Source organism: Momordica charantia (genome assembly GCF_013281855.1).
Source record: "Momordica charantia cultivar OHB3-1 chromosome 4 unlocalized genomic scaffold, Mcharantia_2.0 BLBB01000004.1, whole genome shotgun sequence".
Classification (NCBI taxonomy): Eukaryota; Viridiplantae; Streptophyta; class Magnoliopsida; order Cucurbitales; family Cucurbitaceae; genus Momordica; species Momordica charantia.
In genome coordinates this window covers 9650302-9663320 of record NW_028275162.1, presented here as the reverse complement: position 1 = coordinate 9663320, position 13019 = coordinate 9650302, and the positions used below count along the sequence as shown (strand labels likewise).

Genomic DNA, 13019 nt, shown 5'->3' with positions numbered 1-13019 from the left:
AGGCATGGCTTTACTTGTGTAATACACAGGATTTTGCCGTACTCCGTCTTACTTTATTAGGGCCGAGCTGATTACATTGTCGAACATGGCCAAGTACAAATGTCACTTGTCTGCTGGCATAGGCTTTGCGAGCAACGGTGCCAAGCAGAGATAGATTTTGAGTTTTTCAAAGGCTGTCTCGCACTCAACTGTCCACACAAAAGGTCCCTTCTTCCTTAGGATTTTGAAGAAAGTGATGCATTTATCTGTGGACCTGGAGACAAACCTATTGAGGGCAACGATTCTCTCGTTAAGGCAATGCAGCTGCTTGAGGGTCTTTGGGGCCTGCATCTCGAGCACGACCCTTATCATCTCCAGGTTGGCCTCTATTCCTCGATTATTCACCATAAACCCAAGTAACTTGCCAGATGAAACTCCAAAAGTGCACTTAACAGGAATCAACTTCATCTCGTACTTGCGTACGACCCCGAAAGTTTAGATCAGGTCGACCAGGTGCGACCGTCCACGTAAACTTCCATATTACGTCTGATCTAGTTGGCAAACATTTTGTTCACCATCCTCTGATAAGTTGCCCCCGCATTCTTTAGACCGAAAGGCATGACCTTATAACAATACAGACCTTGATCGGTTATGAAGGAAGTGTGGACTTGGTTTGGTTCGTGCATTTTATTTGGTTGTATCCGGAGTAGGCATCCATGAAGGTGAACAGCTCGTGCCCGATCATAGCATTTACTAGCTAGTCGATCCTCAACAGTGGCAAACAATCTTTTGGGCAAGTCTTGTTAAGATTGGTGAAATCTACGCACATTCTCCACTTTCCGTTGGATTTTTTAACTAAGACAACGTTAGGGAGCCACTCAGGATACAAAATCTCTTTTATATATTCAGCTTTTAGCAATTTATTCACTTCCTCAACAATTACATCATTCCTTTTCTTATTTACAGGTTTTCTCTTTTGCTTGACAGGTTGGAATGATGGGTCGATGTTGAGGCGATGAACCATTATCTTCGGATCAATGCCCAGCATGTCCTCATGAGACCATGCAAACATGTCCGAGTTTGCTCTAAGGAAAGAGATGAGTGCTTCCCTGTCCGCGGCCTCCCAACTTGGTGCCTATGCTCACTTGCTTCTTTGGGCTGAGCACGGGGACAAGCTCCAACTCCTCTGTGGGCGCAGCTACTTCTCGCTGGTTAGTTTGGGGGAGCTCGTCCTCGGAAAGGTGAGTAGTTGGACTTGGAGGAATTGACTGTTCTTCCAAGGTGCAAACTGTCAATCCCTTGAGTGCAGACGTATAGCACTCTCTGGATGTTTTCTGCTCTCCTCGTATCATGTCACCTCCGTTGATTGTTGAGTTTTTCATAACATGGTGCAGAGTTGACAGAATGGCTCGAAGTGAGCGGATAATAGGTTGTCTGAAGATGGCATTGTAGGCCGACCTACCATCTATCACTACGAACTCGGCCATTTGAGTTACTTGGGTGTCACCTTCGCCGATGGTAATGGGAAGATAAACGCAACCCTTGAGAGTAACAGATTCTCCCCAACTAAGGGCGTTGGATTTCTCTTCAGTTGTGCCCTGGTCAATCCCAGTGCTAAGTAAGTGGTGAGAGACAGGATGTTCGCCGAAGCACCCTCATCCACTAGCACCCTTCTGACCTATACATGGTCAATCAGCGGCTAGATCACCAAGGCATCATTGTGGAGCAAGCGTACCCCCTTTAGGTTAGAGTTAGAGAAGGAGATAGGGCGGGTCGGCCTCTGCTCTTAAATGACGTAAACTTCACGTCGAGCTTCCCTGGCTAGCTCATTCCTTTTATTTCCAGACTGGCCACCGCTCGAGCCTCCGAAGATGGTGTTAATGACCTCAGGTCAGTCATCTCTTCGAGGTGGCGTCCTTGAACGCTTCCTCTCTTTTTTCTTTCTGTCGAGCTCGAGCCCGATTTCCTCTTTTGGAAGCAGGTCACGTATTCTCTCAGAGTCTCGCCTTCTTTCTGTCAAATGGCGGCGATATGAGTGGCTATCTTCTGTCATAATGCTGATAAGAGAATTTGCTGATGAACTCTTTTCTCAGCTGACTGTAGGTCGAGATAGACCTTGTCAGCAGCCTCCTGTACTAGAGCCTAGCACTCTCCATGAGAGCGATCTGAAAAGCTCGGCACTTCATGGGGTCAGACGCCGCTTGGAAGTCCATCAGGCCTTCAAAGACCTCCACATAGTCCTTTGGATCCTTTGACCCGTCGTAGACTTCATGACAGGCGTTTTGAACTTCGGAGGGATTGGAGCCTCCAAGACGTCCGAGGTGAACGCGACTCGCCCATTTCACCATCATCGAAGGGACTTTCCTTCTTTTCGCACTCCGCCCTAAGTGCTTCAACTTGACCTATTTTTCATCAGGTCGAACTCTTACCTCGTTATGATGGCCTCCATCGTCAATAGTGTGTACTTTGATGAGCCTTCAGGTTTGAGTTAGAGTATTTTTTAGAGTAGGATGAAGAGATCCCTGGGCCCCGTAAGGCATTCTTCTTCCTATCAACAAGGTGCTTCCTAAGGTCGTGATCTCACAAACTATAGTCGACTCCTCTATTGTCCGCAACGGGCTCATAGTCATCGGGGTGGAGGGGTGGATTTTGGTCATCTCCATCTTCCGACAGGTCATCTGCCCTGCCTAGGGCCTTGGAATGGGACCCAGTTAAGTTTTCCCTCATCATTTCATTGTATGTCTCCTCCATGGTGTGCACTCGGCTGCGCGTGTCATCTAACTTCCCACTGGAGGGTTGCTAGAACCTCAAGGTCCGCAGCTGGCGTGGCCCTTCGAGAGGTCTTTCTCGAGGTCCCACCTCGACCTCGGTTGGTCTTGCTGGGCTTCGGATGTACTGGTGGCACGATAGTATTAGTGTTGTGGGTAGACCTCCGAGGTGGTTCCACCTCTTGCCCTACCCTAGCATGATCTTCAGCCAACTTAACGTCAATCTCGCGTTGAGCGCCATTATTCGCATTCAAAGCCCTCCGTTCAGCGGGGTTTGCAGAATCAGCTAGATGAACCATCTCGGATCATATTATAATCGTCTTTCCCCACAGACGGCACCAAATGTTTATGCAAGAAATTGCACAACGTCAAATTAGGTCGAACCCGGTCGTAGGTCCGACCTGAAACCCAAAAGGAAGACCTGCACAAGAGGGCAAAATCTCCGACGCTCAAGTTAGTAAGTAGCTCGACTCAATATTAAGTTCGAGGTCAAATTTCATACCTGATGGTGAAATGAGGCCCTCTATTTATAGGTTTAGGTTCCGACAAAGATCGCGACAGGCGGTTACCTTGGTTGGATTTGAGGTCGGTCGTGTCGGGCTCCAGCAGATCGAACTCGGACACTTTCCCAAAGACAACAAGTTGATCTTTGACAGGAAATCACAAAGTCCTTCACCTTTGAAGGTTCCGAGATGGAGATCAGTAAGTTGCTCTTTCGGATTTTCCTTTAATGGCGAATCCCCGTCCTCCACGTGGCAACAGGATTTTTCCTCCCCAAACAATCACAAAAAATAATAGCATGCAGTTGAAAAGAAATTTGTAAGTCCTTCAAAAGATGAGTAAGGAAGACGTAAAGCTTACTTATATCAATCAAATAGCTGCAGCAATTTGTAGACATGTAGGAGGCATTACTGCAGGTCTTCTTCAACCCACCAGTTGCTTCTAACCAAAATATATTGTATTATATTATATCAGCCTTAACCAATCCATTAAGTTTGCGAGTGTAGTTTTAACTATACAACCGTGTCAAAATATTTATTTTGAATAAGATAAATATAGGAAATTCTTTATTCTTTTCTAAACTGGTTCTACAATAATATTATATAGTTTGAAATTGATATTAAAAAAATACTCTTTAATACAATTTGACTTTACAAAATTATTCGATTTTAAAATGTATGTAAGACAAAAGTTACAATATAACTTAATAAACTCAATCGATCTACAAGGCTTCATTTCCGACTCTATAAAATCTCTTTAATCTTCCAATATGTGAAGTCTTCGAGAATAACGTCAAAAATACATGAAAAAACTAGACAAATATTAGAGTTTCTAGCTTTGAAAAAGGAAATCTCACATGGAGGAACTGGGGGTGTTCAAAAAACGCAACAACCCGACGAACCCGACGAACCCAACCCAACCGAATAGAGTTGGGTTGGCTTGGATTAAATATTGGGTTGGGTTGGGTTGGAAAATGCCGAACCCAATCGGGTCGGGTCGGGTCCCGGGTTGACCCGACCCGACCCGAAATACTGATTTTTTTAAATATAAATAAATAAATATATATATATATAATAAACATATAATAATTATTAAGGGATACTTTACTAATTTTGGAAGAACCGTATTGATTTTTGGTTGGAAGAACATGTACATGATTTTGGGTTGAAATAATAAATTTAATAAATTGAATTAAAAAAAAAAAGAAAGACAACCCGACAACCCAACCCGAAATTTTCTAGGTTGGGTTGGGTTAGGTTGGCCATCCATTTTCAACCCGTCGGTTCCCACATATGTCCAACCCGAAAATTCGGGTTGGTCCAAAAAACACCCCTAACCCGACTCAACCCAACCCGTGAACACCCCTAGGAGGAACACTTTGTCAATAGAAAGAATAAAAACAATAATGTTTGCAAGATAACTGGAGTTGGTATTGACTCTCTTAAAATGAAGGATGGTTCTTTGAAATTGCTCCAAAACGTGAGACATGTATGAAACCTCAAAAGAAATTTAATTTCACTAAGTATTTTAGAGTCAATCGGCTATGAATACAATGGACATGTAGGCATTTTTTAGATAAGAAAAGACTGCAAAATTATACTAATTGGAGAGAAAATCAATCGCATATATGTAATCAAAGTTATAGTGTCATCGAGGCAACAGTACTGGTTAGTGATGGTGATTAAGAGAAGCAGACGTGTGGCACAAACATCTCTTTGATATAAGTTGAAAAGGTATGCAAGAATTAGCCATAAATCGTTTTCTACACGAGACACACCATTGTTGTTGTAAGCTGTGTGCCAATCAGATTGTGGATATACGCAATAATCTTTAATCCATAACCATTTTATTACGTCAATATTAATTTATATTATATATATATATATATATATAAACTATATGAAGCTGTTGATGCTAGGATTCTGGTAGACCGGTTCTCTCCCTTCCACGCACCAACTCGAATACTTCGAGACCAAATACGTGCAAAATCGAAAAACAAAAACCTAGCCCGGTGTGACTTCAGTCACACTGGCTCCGATGCCTAACTTAGCAAAAGGAGAGATCACTAAACATGTAAGACACCTGAAAGTGTAGTTCTGGCTTACCTTCAAGGGGTGACCCCCTCCCTATTTATAGTCGATTTGCCCTCCTAGAGTTTTTCAGGATGCCAACCCTAGCTTTGATATTCGTGGGCTTTGGGCCAGGATGCCTCCAGCATCGGTAGAGGAACGGGGATAGAGCTCAGCTTTGGGGCTCGAACGCCATACATTTGAAACAGGTACAAAGAAGAAAAAATGAGAGCGCCGAGGGCCTTCTTGACCTAAGGCCAAGAAGGGGTTGGCGCCTCGGCACTAAGGTGGGATCGGCCCTTTGGTGGGCCAGCCTTCGTGCTTTAGGCTGGCTCTACCTGTCAATGGTCCCGGTTGTCCTTCCTGATATAGTCGAATGTTCTACATACATAACAGTAGCCCCCACTCTCAAAACTGAATATGAAATTTGTGATCACGGTAAGATTCATGTTTTGAGAGTATTCATTATCCATGGTTGCTATGAAGCTTGTTTTGCAAAGTAGTTCATATGTGTCATTAGTACCAAATTCTCAGCTGTGCCAAGGTTCCTAATTTACTGAGCTTCTACCAAAAACTCTTGTATATCAATCTTTTTGTTTTAAAAGCCCGATGTTTGTTACTAGTTGTGTATCAACACCGAGTTGTCTCATAAATTGGAAGTCTCTCCGATTTTCATGTTTTGTTGAATTGCCTGGTTTCTAACCCATCTGGCTTTCATCATTCCTTTTTGGCCTTGGGATCTAACTTTAGCAGAGTTAGTGTCGAAGTCTTTGGATTTCCAACCTGTTTGGCATTCGCCAAATGGTTTTATATCCTGACCCTATTCGCCTGCCTTTCTTTTGACCATGTTGAGCCTTTTCTGGCTTGCTTCTTGGTCTGTCGCTTCTTGAGTTTCTTGACCGGTGTAGACATTTACGCACAATGCCCCCTACTTGACAAAGTTTTTTTCACATAAACATAAGAGCTCAAGTATCATGTTAAATGGTGTAAACTTTCATTAAAACGAAAATTGTTCCAATATAATAAAATAACCACTCGTTTGACATAAACAAGTGCAACAGTTTATGAGTGGAATTGTAATAACCAAAATATATATATATATATATATATATATATATATTTTTATTTAAATTATTATTATTTTTAGTTGTTTTCTTTTATTTTCTCAAACATAAACCTTTTTTGTTTTAGAAATTATTTTTAAAAGATAATTTGTTCTTAGAATTTAAAAAAATAAAAAGAAAGAGTTTTATTAAATCTTTATCTTTTTATTATCCTTTTTAAATAAGGATTCATTAGGGTTTGTTATAAAAGCCCTTAAACCCTAGGTTTTATTTTCTTAAAGTGTTAGACCTAGTTTTCTCTCAAAGAGAAAAAGAAAGAAAGAAGAGTTTGGTATTTTCTCTCAAAGATCGGTAAGATTTTCTTCTCATTGTTTTAGTTTTATTTTTCTTGATTTGTAGTTCTTTAATTCAGTTTATTGGGAAAAGTTTTGAGGTCTTTGTTTTTTTAGAATAAAAGATTTTAAGGACTTTTGCCCTAAAAATTTTCCAGAATTTTTAGTTTGAATGTTTTTGTTTATGAGATTGTTTTTGGGCTATTTTGAAACTCTTTTTGCATAAAAAGTTTACATATTTGTATTCTGTAAATTATAGTTTGTTGTTATGATTTTTACATGAAAAATTATATGTTTTTACCAAGTTTTAAAGTTTTTATATACGGTTTTGCAGATCTGATTTTTCTATAAAAATTAGTAAATTGTTAATTGTTTTATGGAAAATTCTTGGAAGTTTTATTTTATAAAACAGAAAATTTTTCAGATTTAAAATCCCCAAATTTTCAATAATTTAGAAGGTTTTTAAGCTGGTTTTATTGAGAAACTTTTTGTAAATTTAGTTCGTTTTGATTTATATCGATTCTTCTAATTTTAAAATTTGTTATTGTTGAATTTCGAGGCTTTTTAACCTAGTTTTCAGATCTGGTTTTGCAGCCCCAAATTCATACTTTCCTAATTATTTTGCATAAAAAAAGTGTTTTGAATGGGAAAATTGGGTAGATAAGATTTGGGTTAGTAATTGGTTGAATTTTAAATCCTTGGATAGGATTTAAGAATTGATTTTGGAAATTGGTTGTTTCTAGGCCTCTAAGTTCACAACTACCAAGGAAGAAGTAAATTAGATTCGTAGGATTTCTGAAAGAGGTAACTAATTTGTCATATCCCTTCGAAAAAGTATTGTAAGTAATTTACCGTATCCCTTCGAAAAGTGTGGTAAGTGATTTGTCATTTTTCAAAAAACTAAAATGTATTTTGGATTTGATAGAAAGATTTGAAATTGATATCTTGCATATGAAATTCAAGTCTTATTATGGATTTGAAAACTAATTTGGAAATTGAAATTATGTTTATTTGCAAAGTATTTGAAGTATTGTTAAATGATTTGATAAAGTTTTGTTTAGATTTATTTAAAGGTTTGAAATTGATATTTTGTTTATTTGTGAAATATTCGAAATCACGTTTTGGAGGATTGATAAAGTTTGTTTTAAATTATTTCAATATTTTGAATTAATTTAATATTGAAAGTAAGTGTTTGTTTTGCATTTTATTTGAAAGATATTTTTGATTGATTTGATAGGGCTATTCGGATATGCCATGATTTTGTTTTGAGGAATGTTTTGCTCATTTGAGGTAATAGCCTAATTTGGAATTGATGGATTTCTGTTCTGGCTTATTTGTGGGAAGACACTTCTGTGGTTTGGCATTCCTTGGGAATGAAGATTCATGTGTGTTATTCACTCAGATGGCCTCACACTTAAGTAACTTTGTTCTGGTCGATATTATTTCGACAACTCTGTTCTGGTCGATATTATTTCGACAACTCTGTTCTGGTCGATATTAATTCGACAACTCTGATAGAAGCTTCTGATTGTTTTGGTGTTACCGACGGGTAACCACATATGTTCTGTAGGCTACCCAAATAATGCAACCTTCCACTTTGATTTTGAAAGTATGAATGAATGTAAGATTGTTTTGAATGATTTAGTTATTCAAAAGTTTGAAAGTTGTACCAAGTGTTTTAGAATGAACTTCGAAAGTTTTGATTGAAATAAAGTTTGTTTTGAAGGATTTGAAGTTTGATCGAATGAAAGTTTGTTTTGAATGAATGGAAGTTGTTTTTGAAAGAATGAAAGTTTGTTTTGATTGACTGTAAATTTTATCTTATTTGAAGACTTTTATTTCTGAAAATCTAGTTTATTTTGAAGGTTCTGAAAGTTGTATTAAACATTTTAAAGGACTTTAAAAGTTTTGATTTGTTCGTATTTTTGTTTACGAATGTTTTGAAAGGAAAATGAATTTCGAAATTCGATATGGAAATTGCTTATTGAGTATTTTTGTACCCATTTTTTTCTGTTTTCTAAATGTTTTCAGATGAAGGTTCAAGTGACTGCTCAGATAGTGATTAAGGAATAGCGTTCTGGCATGAGGAGTTGAAATCTTTAGTATTTTCCATTGTTATTAGCTTATGATAACTTAGTTAGTTCTGGTTGTTATTCTTTGGCTTTATTATAGTGTAGGTTTTTTTTGTTTCAAAGTTAGACTTGTCCTTATCTTTTGTCATAGTATCGTATTAAATAAAGAAGTCTTTCCGTTAATTTAGTGTTTAGTTGTTTACGCTTCCGCATTTTGTCAGAATAACCGTATTGGAAAATACGGGTTGTTACAGGAATGCATCGTCAAGCTAGTGGTAGTATTTCTTGAGATGTTGTGCATGCCATGGATGAGGTAGGATTTTTCCATGTGAATCTTCCAGGGAGTAGGTGCCTGTCCGAACCACTTTGGTGACCTTGTATGGGCCCTCCCATGTCGGCCCGAGAACCCCGCTGGTCGGGTCATTGGTATTAGGCATGACTTTCCTTAAAACTAAGTTGCCTTCTTTGAAGCTACGCTTCTTGACTTTTGAGTCATAATATCGAGCGATCCAATTTTTGTACTCAGTCGTTCGTAGTCGTGATACCTCTTGATGTTCCTCTAGTAGATCGAGGTTAAGTTATATAGACTCGTCATTTTTAGGTAGATTGAATCGTTCTACCCTTGTGGAAGGCAGTCCGATTACCACTGGCACTACTGCCTAAGAACCAAACGATAATGAAAATGGTGTTTCACCAGTTGATGTGTAGGGTGTTGTTTTGTAGGCCTATAGTTCACTGGGAAGTTCTTCTTCCCATTGCCCCTTAAGTTTCTCTAATATGGTTTTTAGAGTTCTTTTGATGATTTTGTTAACTGCTTCGACCTGGCCGTTAGCTTGCGGGTGTGCTGGCGAATAGCAGATGTGCTTGATACCCAACTCTCAGCAAAAGTCCCAAAAAGCTGCATTGTCGAATTGTTTTCCATTATCACTAATAATGGTGTAGAATATCCCAAAGCGACAAATTATGCTTCTCCAAATAAAGTAGGTGATCTTCTTCTCAGTGATTGTCGCTCGGGCTTTAGCCTCGACCCATTTGGTGAAATAATCAACTGCTACCACCGCAAACTTGGTCTGACCTTTTCCTTGTGGGAGGGGCCCTATGAGGTCTATTCCCCATTGGGCAAATGGTCAGGGACTTATTATATTGGTTAATGGCTCTGGCGGCTGCCTAGGCACTGTTGCGAACCGCTGACATTTGTCGCATTTCCTCGTAAACTGTGTTGCATCGCTTAGCATGGTCGGCCAGTAACACCCTTGTCAGATGATTTTGTGGCTCAGGGATCGTGCCCCAGAATGGTTACCACAAACGCCTTCGTGTATCCCCCTCATAACATAGTCAGCTTCTTATGGCGCTAAACATTTTAAAAGTGGCAAAGAGTAGCTTCTTGTATACAGGCTTCCATCTCTAAGCACATACCTAGCTGCTCGTCGTTGGAGTTGTTGGGCCTCTATCCTTTCATCAGGCAGAGTCCCATCCCTTAAATACTCGATCAAAGGGTTCATCCAGTTATTCTCGGGTTGACCTGGTTCGTCTATATCCATTGCCTTCTGGACCTCTATGCTCGGCTTGGGTAAAATTTCTACTGGTACAGTTCTTCCCAGGTCGGTTTCATAGGCTACCGCCAGCGGTGCTAATGCATCTGCGTTGACATTCTGAGTACATGGAATTTGCTGGATCTCGTATTTCGAGAATTGGCCGAGCTGGTCTCTTACTCGGGAAAGGTGCCTCGCCATTCATGGTTCTCTAGTTTGGAATTCCTCTTTCACCTGAATTATAATCAACTGTGAATCACTAAGTATTAATATGTTTGTGACTCCGATATACCTGGCTACTCTTAATCCCGCTAGTAGAGCTTCATACTCAGCCTCGTTGTTGGAGGCGTGGAAACTAAATCGCAGCGCATATTCGAACCTCTCCCTATCTGGGGAAACTAACAGAAGTCCTGCCCCGCAGTCTCTGAAGTTTAAGGACCCATCTACGTACAAGGTCCAGGGCCGCTATGCTTCATCAGCTTGTGGAACGATACTACATACTTGATGTTCTACCGGTGTTAATTCTGGTATGAAGTCTGCTACGGCTTACCCCTTCATTGCAGTTCTTGGTTTGTAGTGGATGTCGTATTCGCTGAGCTCTACAACCCATTTTACCATTAGGCTAGAAGTCTCGAGCCTTTGCAGAATCTACCGTAGAGGAAAATTGGTGAGGACAGTTATCTTGTGGGCTTGGAAATATGGGCGTAATCTCCTAGCCGAGGTAACTAATGCCAATGCCAGCTTTTCCACTTGAGGGTATCTAACTTCTGCATCCACCATTGCTTTGCTCGTGTAGTAAATTGGAGATTGTCGCCCGTTTTCCTCCTTTATCAATGCCAAACTCATAGTGTTGTCGGATACGGCTAGGTACAAGTAGAGTTCATCTCCCGTGACTGGTTTTGAGAGGAGCGAGGTTGCCCCAGGTATTGTTTTAACTCTTGAACGCAATCTCACACTCTTCAGTCCATTCAAATTGTCCTTTTTTCCTTAGGACTTTAAAGAATGGCAGGTACTTCTCGGTTGAGCGACTGACAAACCTGTTGAGTGCCGCTATCCTCCCATTGAGCCCTTGTAGTTGCTTTAAATTTCTAGGGGAACTCATCTCCAACAAAGCTTTGATTTTATCTGGGTTGGCTTCACTTCCCTGTTGGTGTACCAAGAATCCAGGGAATTTTCCTAAAGTCACCCTAAACGTGCACTTACTGGGATTCAGCTTCATCTTGTATTTCCTCAAAACCCCAAATGCTTCTGCCAGATCTGCTTCATGTTGATTGCTTTTCCGACTTTTTACTAACATATCATCTACGTAGACCTCCATGTTCCTGCCAATTAACATCGCAAACATTTGGTTTACCATTCGTTGGTAAGTCTCGCATGCATTCTTTAACCAAAAGAGCATTACTGTGTAGCAATATAGACCATGATTTGTGACGAATGAGGTCTTCTCCCGATTCGATAGATGCATCTTAATCTGATTATATCTGGAGTAGGCATCCATGAAACTCAATCTTTCATGTCTAGCGGTGGCGTCGACTAGTTGATCTATACGAGGTAAAGGAAAAGAATCCTTTGGGCAAGCTTTGTTTAGGTCCGTAAAGTCGATGCACATTCGCCATTTGCCATTTGGCTTCCTTAATGGGACCACATTAGATATCCATTCGAAGTAATGGAGCTCTCGGATGAAACCCGCTTTTAGTAGTTCCTCCACCTGTTCAGCCACGATCTCGTTTCTTTCCTCATTGAAAGCGTGCGCTTCTGTTTTATTGGTTTATAGCTCTCGTCGACATTGAGTCGGTGGATCATGACTCCTCGATCGATTCCTGGCATATCCTCATGTGACCATGCGAATACATCAGCATTGCTTCTAAGGAAACTTATGAGGCTCGTTTTCTCCTTATTCCCCAACCTGGTTCCAATGTTGACCCGTCGATCGTCGGATGTCAAGGGGATAGATTCCACCTCTTCAGTCCGGTCTCCCCTGTCGAAGGTGGTCGAATTTGGTAGTTGATCAGGGCTCGGACATATCTCTCCTGAGCCGTCGACTGCCCTATCCCCGGGTGTCAGGGGTATGGATTCTACCCCTTCAGTCGGTTCTCCCTTGTCAAAGGTTGTCTGGTTTGGTTGATGACCAGGGCTCGAACATATTTCTCCCGAGCCCATTGGCTGCCACCTCAAGGCTTTCTTCTTCGAAACACTGTTGACCTCCAAAGTTCGTATCAACTTGCTTCATTCCGACCTTCGATTTGGGCTTCGTCTAGGTTCTTGGCTTAATCTTGTATCGTCCCCACAAACGACGTCAAATGTTGATGCTGGGATTCTGGTAGACCAGTTCTCTCCGCTCCGCGTACCAACTCAAATACTTCGAGACCAAATACCTGCAAAATCGAACAAAACCCTAACCTGGTGTGACTTCAGTCACACTGGCTCCGATGCCTAAGTTAGCAAAAGGAGAGATCACTAAACATGTAAGACACTTGAAAGTGTAGTTCTGGCTTATCTTCAAAAGGTCACCCCCTCACTATTTATAGTCGATTTGCCCCCCTAGGGTTTCTCAGGATGCCAACCCTAGCTTTGATATTTGCAGGCTTTAGGCCAGGATGCCTCCAGCATCGGCAGAGGAACAAGGACAGGGCTCGGCTTTGGGGCCCGAATGCCATACACTTGAAACAGGGACCGAGAGGAAAAAAGGAAAGCGCCGAGGG

The 13019-nt window shown here is 40.7% G+C and overlaps 1 protein-coding gene across 1 annotated transcript; it reads right to left on the bottom strand.

Moving 5' to 3' along the window:
- Positions 1 to 10128: 10128 nt before the first annotated feature.
- On the bottom strand, positions 10129 to 10518 carry LOC148211755 (uncharacterized). The gene has a single exon (XM_088122909.1). The coding sequence runs from the start codon at positions 10516 to 10518 to the stop codon at positions 10129 to 10131; it is 390 nt and encodes a 129-aa protein (XP_087979035.1).
- Positions 10519 to 13019: the final 2501 nt, after the last annotated feature.